At 44.2% G+C, this 13,022-nt stretch overlaps 1 protein-coding gene across 1 annotated transcript; it reads left to right on the top strand.

Moving 5' to 3' along the window:
* Positions 1–1,279: 1,279 nt before the first annotated feature.
* Positions 1,280–12,981, top strand: dna2 (DNA replication helicase/nuclease 2; the record flags this gene model as incomplete). Its single annotated transcript, XM_071545145.1, has 16 exons — positions 1,280–1,388; positions 1,986–2,036; positions 2,180–3,221; positions 3,359–3,470; positions 4,184–4,333; positions 4,492–4,675; positions 4,833–4,981; positions 5,134–5,256; positions 5,606–5,855; positions 6,295–6,412; positions 7,305–7,461; positions 9,918–10,109; positions 10,326–10,565; positions 10,862–10,975; positions 12,162–12,271; positions 12,872–12,981. Coding segments are annotated over exons 1-16 (3,132 nt in total), but the record flags the coding sequence as incomplete, so codon positions are not given.
* Between the last annotated feature and the right edge of the window lie 41 nt (positions 12,982–13,022).

Genomic DNA, 13,022 nt, shown 5'->3' with positions numbered 1-13,022 from the left:
TTAGCCTTAGGCCAAAATCAGGTCTGATATATAATCACTGGCCAACTTGATGCTGCTTGGTAATATTTCAAGGACTGTAGATAGAAACAATTAACACTTGAGTAAATGAAGGCAAAATATATTGAATGCAGGTCTCTAAGATAAATGAATAATTACCATCCCATCATGCTAAGGGTCATTTATTAAAATGCTGGGCAGACTCAGTTGCAGGTTGCAGTTGAGAACAATGATTAAGATAAGATAAGATAAGATATCACTTTATTAATCCCCTTGGGTAAATTCGGGTGCCACAGCAGCAACTGGCAGAACAGTACCAGGGAAAAATAAGTACAGAAGATAATAAAGAGAAGAGGTAATAAGATAAAAAAATAAAGGTGATGACTAATGACGTTGGCATGTAATTCTGAGAGAAAGCAACACTTGACCAGCTCTTTAATTAGGATGCATTTTCCTGACACGGTTTAGGTCTGCTGACCCCCTTAGAGGACAAGGTAACTGCCAATAAATACAATTCATGGAACATGAGTGATGAGTGTCCATCCTCTGGTAAAGCAATGGATAATTAACTTAATGGAATAAGTTAATTAAACAAAATAAAAAAATAAAAAAACTTAATGGAATAATCTTAATATGTCCAGGCTCGTTTTAATTTATGTGAAACGTCAAAACTGGCCTATATCCTAAAGTTCATCCCAATAAAACATTGTTCGACATCAGTTTTGTTGCCAGCAACAAACAAATAATTAAAGTCAATAAAGAATGCTGTTTTATACAGAAACTGAAACTGTGTTGTGCTTAATCAATACACGCTGATTATAATATAGTTTTGTTTACAAAAAAATCCATATGGAGCGGTCAAGCCAGCGTCAGCTCTCTCTTATTGAGGTTTGCCAACAGCAGAGGGCGAAATGATGCTTCCCGCCCTGTGCTAAAAAAAAAAAAACAGTGTTGGCGGAAATCAGGCGGAACTGCGCTCTCTGATGTCACTTCCGTTGCGCGAAGCTGGAAGTTTGGCGCCGCGGACCGTCAGCTTTGTTTTGAAACGGGATGAGATAGCTAACAGATTATGAAGAAGATGTCTCGTAACATCGAAACAGTCGGTAGTTTTGCGGAAAAGCAACACTGGCGGTGACGGGTCTCCGAGTTGTGGAAATGCGGGATCGTTTGATAACCAAAATAATTACACTTGGCCAGGCAGCCGTTGTTGATGCCGTTAGGAGCCTTCAGTTCAGGCACGGTAACGTTACGACATCTGCGGTCTGTTAGCTTTAGGCTAACAACCGGCATAGGTCTCTACCGCCGACACCTCTGGTAAACAAACTGGTGGTGTAGATAACACCAGAGTCACCAGAACCACCATGCACAGGACCAAGCTGAAGAAAACCAAGGTGAGTGGAAAGAGGGCAGCCGTTAACTGAGTACGTCAAAAGGTGACATCTCTAATTTTTCATTATGTCATCGTTACGATAGCAACTAAAATGTTTGACTGTCCTGGTTGATTATCCTTAGTCAGTCTAATTCCCTGCCACTGTGTGATTGAACTCTTAAACTTGATCACTGTGTAGCACTACAGCGCGACCATGTGACAGTTTTCTGGGAAACCTGCCATCAGTATCAAAGCAAACATTTTATTCGCCGACACAGTGAAGTACCGGAACGTGGTGCTTGGTGCTGATGGCGCAGTTACACACAGCTCATACAACATTACATGCTCACACAACTACGCACATCGTAGGGTTCAGCTGCATTTGCCATCATAAACCAAAGGTCATATTGATAATGCAACTGTTACACCAGAGCATGTTTTATCACTCGAATATCTGTGTAAATGGGGAACAGAGATGATTTCAGTGCTTTTTTGATTTAAAATCAAAAAAGCACAATAGGGAAGTTTTGCAGATCGAGACCTGCCATCTTCAACTAGGCGGTCTGATTTATGCTGCAGTATGAATCCCCTACCTGTCTGTGTGGCTTCCTTCTCCCAGGTGACAGCAGCAGGGCAGAAGAACATCTCATCTTTCTTTTCCCCACAGAAGGTAGGAAGGATTCTTTCTTTCTTTCTTTCTTTCTTTCTTTCTTTCTGTTGATTTCTTTGTTCTTGTTTGTTCTGTTTGCTTGTTTCAGTGTGCAATACTTTAGTTTCTGTAAGGAAATACTCATGTCACTGTGGTGTTTTTAGGACTCAACATCTTCCACCAAATTATCAGTAACTGCCACAACACTCACCAAGACTGAACCTTGGATTAAAGATGGTGAAGCCTCCCCTGCTGGACTCTCTCCTTCCCCCTCCAAGAGGAGCGTCCTTGGGGTCCTAGACAACCACCTCCCGTCCTCCCCCGACCTCCTTTTGTCTGTCCCTGAGACCCCAGACAGTCAGATGCGGCCCACCTCCGCCTCTCCCTCCAGAGACCCGGGTCGGCGCTGCCCCCAGCCCAGCAGAGAGGTATCCAGTCTGGAGAAGGCTGGCCAGCTGTCCCCCCTCTGCCGAAGTCCTCGATCCAGAGGGTTGGGTGTAAGGAGAGTGATGACCGAGGAGGGAGGGAGAGCGAAGAGGGAAGAAGGGGGTTCTGGGTCACTGAAAAGACTCTTCAGCCCTCCTGAGGAATCCCACAATGCCAAGAGGCCCAGAACTGCCAACACACACACACCAAAACCTGTGATTGGCCCTGTAACTAACAGCCTACAAGTAACAAGGCCTGCCATTGGCTCCATGAAGAAACCTTGCTTCTCCAGTGACCATATCAAGTTGACTGGTCAATCTGAGAGATCAAAAGGTCGAGGGTTGAGTTTGAGTTTCTCTACAACCAATCGAGTGGGCTTTAGTGACAGCAGAAAGGAAGTGATATCACTGAAGCCGCTTTCTGTGAGACGGGTTTCCCCCCAGTCGTTGGTGGAGCCGAAACAACGACAGAAAGAGAGGGCTCAAGGCGAGGAGGAGCCTGTGTTTACTGTGATAACAGAGCAGAAGGCAGTTGAGCAGAAAGTCAGCGTAACGCCACACACACGCACAGATGTACACACTCTTAATGCTCACACATGTGAAGCTAACACACACACTCTTGATGCTCAAGTGCACAAACCCAATACACACACTGCCACAGTTGCAAGTGCGGAGGAGAGAGAGGTGGGCGCAGATGGGAATGGGGCTACTGGTACAGCCGTGACATCATCGGACCGAGACAGAGTTGCTGTGACATCATTGGACCAAGAGGGAGCTGGAGGTACAGCAGGGCTTTTGGCAACTATAGAGTTGGGATCTAATAGCCCCATGTTATATGTTCTTTATTATTCATCATCATCATTATTGCCCTGCCAACTTGTTTTTGTATGTTGCTTTTTATAATTAAAAAAAATGCAGGAATGGCATCATCAGCGTGTCCTACGGAAGAGATAATAGAGGACAATTGGTTTGATGAGCAGATGGAGCCGAGCACTGGACTTCTCACGGAGGTGAAATCCAACGCACCCCGGTGAGAAACACACATGAACTCACAGGCTGGGAGAATGATGCTGGGGAGTTTTATTCAGTCCGGTGATTGTCTGCCCGCTCTTCTGTTTGTCCATACGTTCGTCTTAAGATTATTTTTATGCTATTTATTTGCTTTGTCAAATGGTAAGAGAAGGGAGAACATGAGGAACATAGATTGTGTGCTGGGTTCAAAACCTTTGACTTGGTGCATGTTCTGGTTTTTTAATGGGAGCGGAGGAGTGAAAAGCCTGTTTCTGTGTCACTCTGTCCCTTTATGGGGTGACAGTAGCCTCATAGTTAGAGAAGTGAGCTTGTGACTGGAAGGTTGCTGGTCAAATTCCCGGATGGCCTGAGAGAGTCTGAATAATGGATGAGACAAATTCCTGTATGTTCATTGTGCTAGGTGAATAAAGTGATTCTGATTCAGAAAAATTATCAGTTTTGAGTACAAATTCCTTGAATAATTGTATTATTATTATTATTATTATTATTATTAATCATATTTTTTTTGCTTTTTCATACATCCCTTAGCTCAAAAAAGTCAAATTTCACCCTATAGTGTCTTTAACGGCTGTCACACTCTTACACACATACACACCTCCCCCTACTCTCTATGGATTGACAGACGCTTATCAAAATTGTAATTGTAAACATACAGTATAAACATATGTATTTTGTCTATTAATAACTCTCCCTTTCTCTCTCTCCCTGCAGTAAGGTGCCAGACCATGTGACCCTTTCTGGAGGCCTCAACAACCGTTACTGGGTGTTGGATGTGGAGGAGAAGCCTGGCCACAAAATACTGACTATCTCATGTTCCAAAGCACTACATCCAACTGAGACATGTCTGCTGAAAGACGGATGGTAAACCTGTGTGTTAGCTCTATCTCTGTTGGTTTCCCGCTCTTTTTCGATTCTGCATATTCTTCATCTGTCTTCTATGCTCTCTGTTAATCTCCTCTATCTCCATTATACACACTGCCTTTGGAAAGTTTTCAGCTCTGTTCTTCCTGTGTTTCCAGGGAGACGAGCCCGGTGTCCCGCGGCGACGTGGTGCATCTGGAGGGCCGCTGTGACGGTGGTTCCTGGTTGGTGGACAGGGAGCAGGGCTTCCTGGTTCTATATCCTGATTGGCTCATCTCAGGAACCAGCATCTCTAACTCCATCCGCTGCATGAGGAGTGCTGTGCTGGGAGACATGTTCAAGGTAAATTAATTTGCCACCTTGAAATGCATCACATTTGGCTTTTTTTTGGGGTTGGGTTGTTGTTGAATCCATGCCTAATTCTTAACATCAGAATTCAATTTGCACCTTACACCCCCCTTTCTCTTCTACTCTTTCCTGCTTGTTTGCCCCAATGCAGAGTTTTGATGGTGGCTCGAAGCAGATGCTGAACGGCACCATGGTCCATGAAGTCTTCCAGAAGGCTGCTATGGCTAAAGACTTCTCTGGGGAGAAGCTGTCTAATCTGGCTGACCAGGTCCTACTCAGCCCCCAACACCTGGGAAACATGTAAGTGGTTAGGCCTCCGCCCAACCCCCCTCCAAGCAACTTTTCAACAGCACAGTGATGGAGGACGGTGCTACAAGTAAGCAACTTTTCACTAGATGTGTAGTATTTATTTGTGTAGTAAGTATTTTGTCTGTCTATGTGTCTTTCTCTAGGTACAGTTTGGGTGTGAGTCAGGAGGAGATGAAACAGGAGCTGCATGATTATCTTCCCACTCTCAAAAAGTGGGCAGACGAATACCTCAGCTCCTCCACACCAAAAACCATCAGCCTCAAAATGTATGTACACAGACACACAGAGCTACAGAGTACCAGCAATTAGGCAAAAACGTAACGTCTTTAAACGTCTTTAACTCTACTGACGCACACATGCCTACCAAATTTTATGTGTCCATAACATCTATTTTATGTTTTTAATCAGCATAACTAGGTGTTGCTATATTGCCTTTTCCTAGTTTTCAACCAAATGTCAATTCAAATGTCAAATTAATTCAAATGTCAACAAAGAGACTTTATCATATCATCATCATATTTTGGAACATAATTACCTACAACCGGTGGGGATGAGGTTTTGTCAACTTAAAGAGCCAATATGTCTCCATCTCAGTCTCTTTCTTGATCTCCCCAGCCCGAGCCATGGAGGAGCTCCAAGCAGGCGGCAGGACTCCTCGTCGACTGTTGTCACGGTTACAGAGTTGGCAGACATAGAGGAGAATGTATGGTCGCCACGCTTTGGCCTGAAAGGGAAAATAGACGTGACGGCGCGGGTTCGAATCCAGAGAGCACGCAACGACAGTCACAGAACACCAATGGAGAGGATTATGCCTTTAGAGCTGAAGACTGGAAAGGAGTCGAACTCGATCGAGCACCGCAGTCAGGTTGGTGGAGAACATACACAGTTGGATTTACATTTTTGATGTAACGCACCATGGTGATGTAGATAGACACACACCTACACATTTAGATTTACAGATTTACCAGGTTTAAGAGCACTTTAGTCAGGTAGGTAAACACAAATACACATATACATTTTCAACATGTCCAGAGACACTTGAAATTAAATGCACATACACAGACTTCACACATCATATATACACACACATACACACACAAATGAATAGACAACGTCATCTTGTACTGAACAGTTACTGGAAGAGTTTAGCGTCTGTGGCAACAGCCAACAACCCAAGTAATTCTGTACACTGAGTCTAGAGAAGCGTAGTGATACCGAAGCTGGTTTCACAAACACACACCCACCATCCCCTCTCACTTCCCTTAATCTCTACCTGCGTCCATGTGTGTTTGGTGTGTGTCTAGGTGATCCTGTACACACTGATGAGCATGGAGAGATATACTGATGCTGAAGCTGGCTTCCTGCTCTACCTAAAGACTGGCAACCTGCACCCTGTAGTGGCTGGCCACATGGACCGCAGAGGTATACCCACACACCAGGACTGCACAGATCATAATCCCATATCATGATTTTAGAATAAATTTTTAATAATCACAAAATATGGGCAATATTGAAATATTTAATTTAACTTGGAACACCTGCTGTCTGATACTTGAAAACCAGTATAGTTGAACAGAACTATATGTACCTTGACTGGCTTTCATCAAATTATGATGTGTCATTTGCCTGATATCAAACAGAATAGTCACACTCCATTTCCATCTTCAGTCTGACATTGCCTCCACTCTAACCGATTTCCGTGGGGGAGGGGGATTTGATTTTCCCCAACCAATCACTAGAGAGCAATGTATCCGCCTGAATTTAATGTAATTTTAAGTTGACGCTAATGCGTAGCCATGACAACACCAGAGACGGTTCAGAAAGTATAGAGCATCTTTGACAACACGGAGCGAAGTAAAAACAAAATATTTCGGATTTCAAAGTAATTGGTACTTTTAATCGATTTAGAACAGCCTCGATAGCAGCGTCTATCTTGTCTATAGCGGTCGCCATTGTTGTTATTACTCCTCCTTGGTTCCGGCGCACAGCTTGACAACGCTTTACAACAGCTTGACAACGGCGTTAGTCCCGCCCGTGGTGCTGATTGGCCAATTGTTAGTCCCCCCCGGCGCTCATTGGACCAATCATTTTTCAACCGAGAAACTGCTGTTTCATGTCACGATGCCAGACCAGAATCAGTCAGCTCAGTGGAGTGGGCGGATTCAAAGGTCTGGACCCAGGCAAATGTGTCATGGAACCAGAGAAGAAAAGTCCTGTCTTTTCACACAGCGATCTCTTTTCCACTTATTTCACTACTAAATCTGTATGTGTGTGTATGTGTGTGTGTGAATGTGTGTGTGTGTGTTTACCTCAGAGCTGCTGAAGCTGAGGAACACCCTGGTCCATCACCTAAGCAACTGTGTGCAGAAGGGGGCGGGGCAGAGCCGTCTATCTAAACTTCCTGACATCCTGACGAACAGACAGACCTGCCAATACTGTCCTCAGAGGAGAAACTGTGCTTTATATGAGAGGTAAACATTTTAAGACTAGTTCTTTAGCCGTGGAACAAAGAACTGGAAAATATGGTCATATCTCCTCTCAGAAGTCACTAGAAATTGACAGAGGTGGGGACAGTTTTAATTGCTTGAGACTTGACTTGATGCATGAAGAGAAAACTTGAGACTTGACATGACTAGGGTTCTGGTGACTTGGGACTTGACTTTGACTTGTACTTTGATGACTTGAAAAGGTTTCTAAAGTCTTGACAAAAGATCTTGGCCCGGATCTATTAAACGTTTGCGCCAGTGCAAATCGCATTGCAGGTGCTAAAACCTTGTTCTCTGCACAGCACATTTTGCGCCTGAAATCATGGGTTGATCTGGGTGTGCCTTTTTTGCGGTTTGATATAATTGCATATGCATTTGTGGGTGTTCCAGGGATGAAGTGCAAAATTAACAGAGGGTTTTATGGAAATTGGCAGAGGACGTGATTTATCAAGAGGCGGTGGCCGTTAACACCTGTTGATTGCACACAGAATTTAAGACCTAGGAAAAGCTTATCATTTTGCGAACAGAATGGCTCCAACGAGACTGGCTCTGGAACCGACTCTAAGATCAAGGTGACACAGTCATCTACACATCATAACATGTAGACATAAGATCGCATCCCTATTATAATTTCAATCAGGTTTAAACGGGTATGCTGATTTAAAAATACACCATCATTGGCAGAGTAGCAGAATGCGCACTCAATATGCAGACTATTACCTAAATATACAAAAAGAAAACGCACGCTCGCACACTCTTCTCTGGATTTGCTGATACTTATTATGAGCCAATATCTAGGCGGCCTAGCCTTGATGTAAACAATGCAGCTAAAACATGTGTGCGTAATAACCTCTCCATGGAGAGGTGTGTGTGCGGATTCATACCTTCACCAGGTCTCCATCCCTGCCACACTGGCCCCTGTGTCTCAGTCAGGCTCCTGCTGCTCCTCCAAGGGAGTTCAGGCTCCTCTTTGGCTTATTTGTGCTAAGCATTTTGGCTCACCTCCTCATATACCAGCGCTTTTACCTCCGCTAAATCGCGCCTGTGGTGCCCAACTGCATTCACTTTATTTGTTATATCGTTCCAGAGTGACTTTTACGCACGGGTAAAACATCTCTTCTTTGCAGCTCTTTGTGGTTTCTCTGCCACCAACACTTCCAGCTCCACCGGAGAGAAATTTGCTCTTCTTTTGTCCATCATTACGTTGCCACAAATAGGCTATTGTGCGTATTGTTTGGCCCTTATATTTGTGCACTCGCAATTATAATTAATTATCTGCGCCTCCGCTCATTTGCATGCACTACTTTAGTAAATACCATGCGCTGGCGGAACAAATTTCACCCGCAATTGCTTTTGTGCTGCGCCTGGAATTACGACATGTTAGTACATCCAGGCCCTTGTGTTTGTGTAAATGACTTAGATTGAAAGTGATGAGATTTGTTCCAGCAGACGACTGAATTTAAATTCTGTTTTCTGAATTTGTATACAATGATTGAATTTATTGAAGTTAAAACTGATTATAGAAATCAAACTCATGATGCTCCAAGTTTTTATCCTATTAAAACCATATTGCATTGAAAAGTCCTAGATATTTAGTTATCTGTAAGATATTAAATTGATACTGGACTCTTGATTTGTTCTGACTTGACTGTTCTACATTTAGACTTGAGACTTGACTTGAGACTTGACATAAATGACTTGGACTTGACTTGGTAATCTACATGTAGACTTGAGACTTGACTTGAGACTTGTGCCTCAAGACTTGAGACTGACTTGGGATTCGAGCAAAGTTGACTTGGTCACACCTCTGGAAATTGACATTCAAAGCCATTGTTGAGGAAAAAATCTCCTCCCAAAGATCACCCGCAGAACCCCCTGGTATCAGTGGTATCTAATGATGATCTCAGCTGTTGCTTTATCACACAACTGCTGCCTTATGACACTTTGATTAGTTAATAACTTCCTGGAAAAGGATTTCATATCCATGTACTCTCCATGAAATGTAATTGAAAGATGGCTGTCTCTGTGTTTATCTCTGTCCTTTGGGTTTAATGATTTAGTATCTAAATCTCAACTCTTTATCAATTCAGAACTTTGATTTATATGTTTTGTTTGAAGAATAGGTGCATCGGACCTTGTGTATTGGTAATTATCATCACAAGGTTTTTCTAGCCTGCTAGCCCGAGGCCAGTTTTTTTTTTTCAGTCCAAGGTAATTAAATTGTCTTAAGTCATCAAAATCTGACTGGGGATTATTGGAGATGGTGAGATTTTTCATCAAGCTAATGCCCCAAGTCCTTAAGTTTTATCCATGTTCATCTCATTCCTCTCTTCCCCTCTCCTTGTCTCCTCTGTTGTCCTTTCCCCTCTCCTACCTCTCCCTCTCGCTTCTCTCCGTGTCTCTCTCTTCCCTCTGTCTCTACATCTGTCCCTCCTCCTCAGGGCGCTGGACAGCAGCTCTTCAGACATCTCCCAGGATGCTGTGCAGGACTTCCTGCAGCAGGAGACCGGTCACCTGACCCCGCCACACCTGAGTTATTTTTCCCATTGGTTGCTGCTCTGCTGCTTGGAGGCTGTTACCATGGAGACCAAGAATGGCCGTAAGCATGTGTGGCTGCAGACCGCTGAAGAGAGGTGAGAGGCTGGAGACACAAACTAAGACGTGTATACATGGATACAGTTCTTTTGCTTTCACTGAATGTCACTGCTCCTGTCTTCAGCCATTGTGAATCACTCCCAATAAAGCATCCAGGCAAATTCAATATTTGGAGACAAAGTTACACTGGTTACAAGTTACACTATTGGCTCTCTTCACACAATTTAAATTATTTTGCTTACTCTTATTTGTAGAGAGAAGAGTGGCGGCTGTGTGGGGAAGCTGCAGCTCAGCGGCCCGGTGACCCTCCAGTCTGAAGGGGTTTTCCTCCATCGCCTCCAGCGAAGCGGTGCGGCCTTGCAGCAGGGAGTCAACATAGGTTTGACAAGTGGGGACCGCATCGTTGTTAGCGACCAGGATGGTCGTCTAGTTGGCTTGGCAACGGGCTACCTGTGTGATGTCAACAGGACATCGATCAGCTGCACTCTGGACAGGTGAGAAGGAACCCACACACACACACACATACACACGGTCACACAATTACCTGCTTGAATGGACGAGGTGTATAAAGATGTCTGCTGCCCTCTGTGACTTCACACAGTCCTCCATGATCACTCAGCTAGCTTGATATCGTCGAAAAGGCCGACATTAACAAACGTTCTGTGGCAGCCATCTTAAGTGTACCACACAAAGGACCATTGAAGGATAGTGAATTGAACTTGGAATGCCTAAACTACACTTTGAAATTCACCCAACTGATTCCTGTTTTGCTGTTTGGTGTGTGTTACAGAGACCTGTCTAAGTTCAGCGGTATGTTGTTTCGGTTGGACATTGATGAGGGCGTGGTCGGCCTCAGTACCCACCTCACCAATCTCTCCAGGCTGATGGAAAACTGTCAAGACAGGTATGTACACCAGTATGTGATTATAAATTATGTTAGCAAAGTACAGTATGTACTAGAGCAGGAACAGTCATGTTGGAATCAATTTAGTTGCCAAGTACAATTCATTTCCAGTAGGTTGTCTTGTGGCGCTTTTCCACTGCATGGTACCGACTCGACTCGACTCTACTCGCCTTTTTTGGTTTTCCACTGGCCAAGTACCAGGTACCAGGTACCATATTACGTAGTACTGGTACTGGTACTTTTTTTGGTAGCACCTCCGTCGAGGTTCCAAGCGAGCTGAGGCGATACCAAAAGGTGACGTAAAAACACTGCAGACCACTGATTGGTCAGAGAATCGTCATCGCGACACGGGACGTATATGCTAACGTTAGCTACCAGGCTAGCTTACCCTCTTGCGTCGCCTTGAGCAGCCAGAGAGCAGTCTGTTGTCTTGCTGCCTTCAGCCTCTTCTGAAATAAAAATCTGTCTCCTTGCTGTGACTAACAGCCACATACCGAGAATCAAGAACACCATCGCTCCGATATCCTCCATTGTAGTTGTGTGTCGCGTTTCATGCAGCGTCGCAGCGTCGCTATGACGACCAGTTTGGGGGGTGGGGCACATTGAGGGGGTACTATCTGCAGTGGAAAACCAAAGTGGTACTACCAAAAGCGAGTCGAGGCGAGGCGAGGCGAGGCGAGTTGAGGCGGTACTATGCAGTGGAAAAGCGCCATTGGTGATATTGGTGCAGAGACATATTGGCAACTTCATAGTACTTGAGAGATAACTTCATAGAGTTTCATAATATGTCCTGGCAAATGGCACGTGGACAACAGATGCAAAACATACAAAGGAAAACGGACTATACGTATCACTATGCACATAAATGGTCAGTATTCAAATATGCATTATAGCAGCATGGCACATTGAATGGTTGCAGCTGTAGTAGGAGATGCAGTGAGTTTCCAGTCGTGTATCGGTCCTGTACATCATGAGCTACTTATACTGATACAGTTGTCTCTCAGGTAATGTTAAGGGGAATAAATAGGAGCCAATACCCACTTCACTAATTTCTCTAAGCTGATTAAAGAGACCGGCACCTCCAACACAAGCACTTACATCACAGCATGTCTACAACAGCACATCCGTGGCTTGTTTGCTGTACTGATTTTTGTATGATAATAAATGCATGTATCTGTGTGTCCAGTGAGCGTCTGAGGGAGCTGGTAGTTGACCTCCGTCCTCCAGAGTTTATCTCCAGCCTCAGCTCTGTTCTGCCTAGAGAGGCCAAGGATACTGTGGCCAACATACTCAAAGGTGAGAACTCTACTCTGCTCATCTGTGTGCTACTCTTCTACTCTATTCTGCCCAGAGAGGACATGGATGGTAACACCAACATACTTAAAGTTAATCTGTCTCATGTATATGTACTCTGTCCTTTTCTCTGTTTTACTCTGCTTTATTTTTCTGTTCTGTCCACGGGGGAAATCATTGTTTTTTGTTCTCATGTTCTCATCCTCTCCTCTGTACTGCGCTTGACTTAGTTCACCACTTGTGTTTTTTTACTGTCTTCCATTCTATTTCTTTTCTTCTGTCTTCTCTGCTCTTCTGTGTCCTTTCCTCAAATGACAAAGTGGTATTATCATTACAGTATTTTCCATAGTGATATACGTATTACCTCTTCGGTAGACATTTCTGTTGGATCTCCGCTCTTATTAGCGAGTTCACTCATCTCTATTGTGAAAATGTGTGAAAATGGCTGTGTCAATTACAGGCCACTGTAACTCAATGGGGACAGGAGGGGTGAGTGTCTGGGGGTGGGGGCTGTACCAAAGACTTGTGTAGAGGAATACTAGTTTTTCCAATGTTGTGTCAATTCATGCACGTGTGTGTGTGTGTGTGTGTGTGTGTGTGTAGGTCTGAACAAGCCCCAGAAGCAGGCCATGAAGAAGGTGTTGTTATCTAAAGACTACACACTGATTGTTGGCATGCCTGGCACGGGAAAAACCACAACCATCTGTACCCTGGTAAAACCCATAACCATAACCATAACCCAGAGATACAACCC

Source organism: Centroberyx affinis, unplaced genomic scaffold (genome assembly GCF_046629955.1).
Source record: "Centroberyx affinis isolate AG114_WGS23_722 - 3 ecotype Tasmania unplaced genomic scaffold, CSIRO-AGI_Caff_v1 ptg004778l_1, whole genome shotgun sequence".
Lineage (NCBI taxonomy): Eukaryota > Metazoa > Chordata > Actinopteri > Beryciformes > Berycidae > Centroberyx > Centroberyx affinis.
This window is presented reverse-complemented; position numbering and strand designations above follow the sequence as displayed.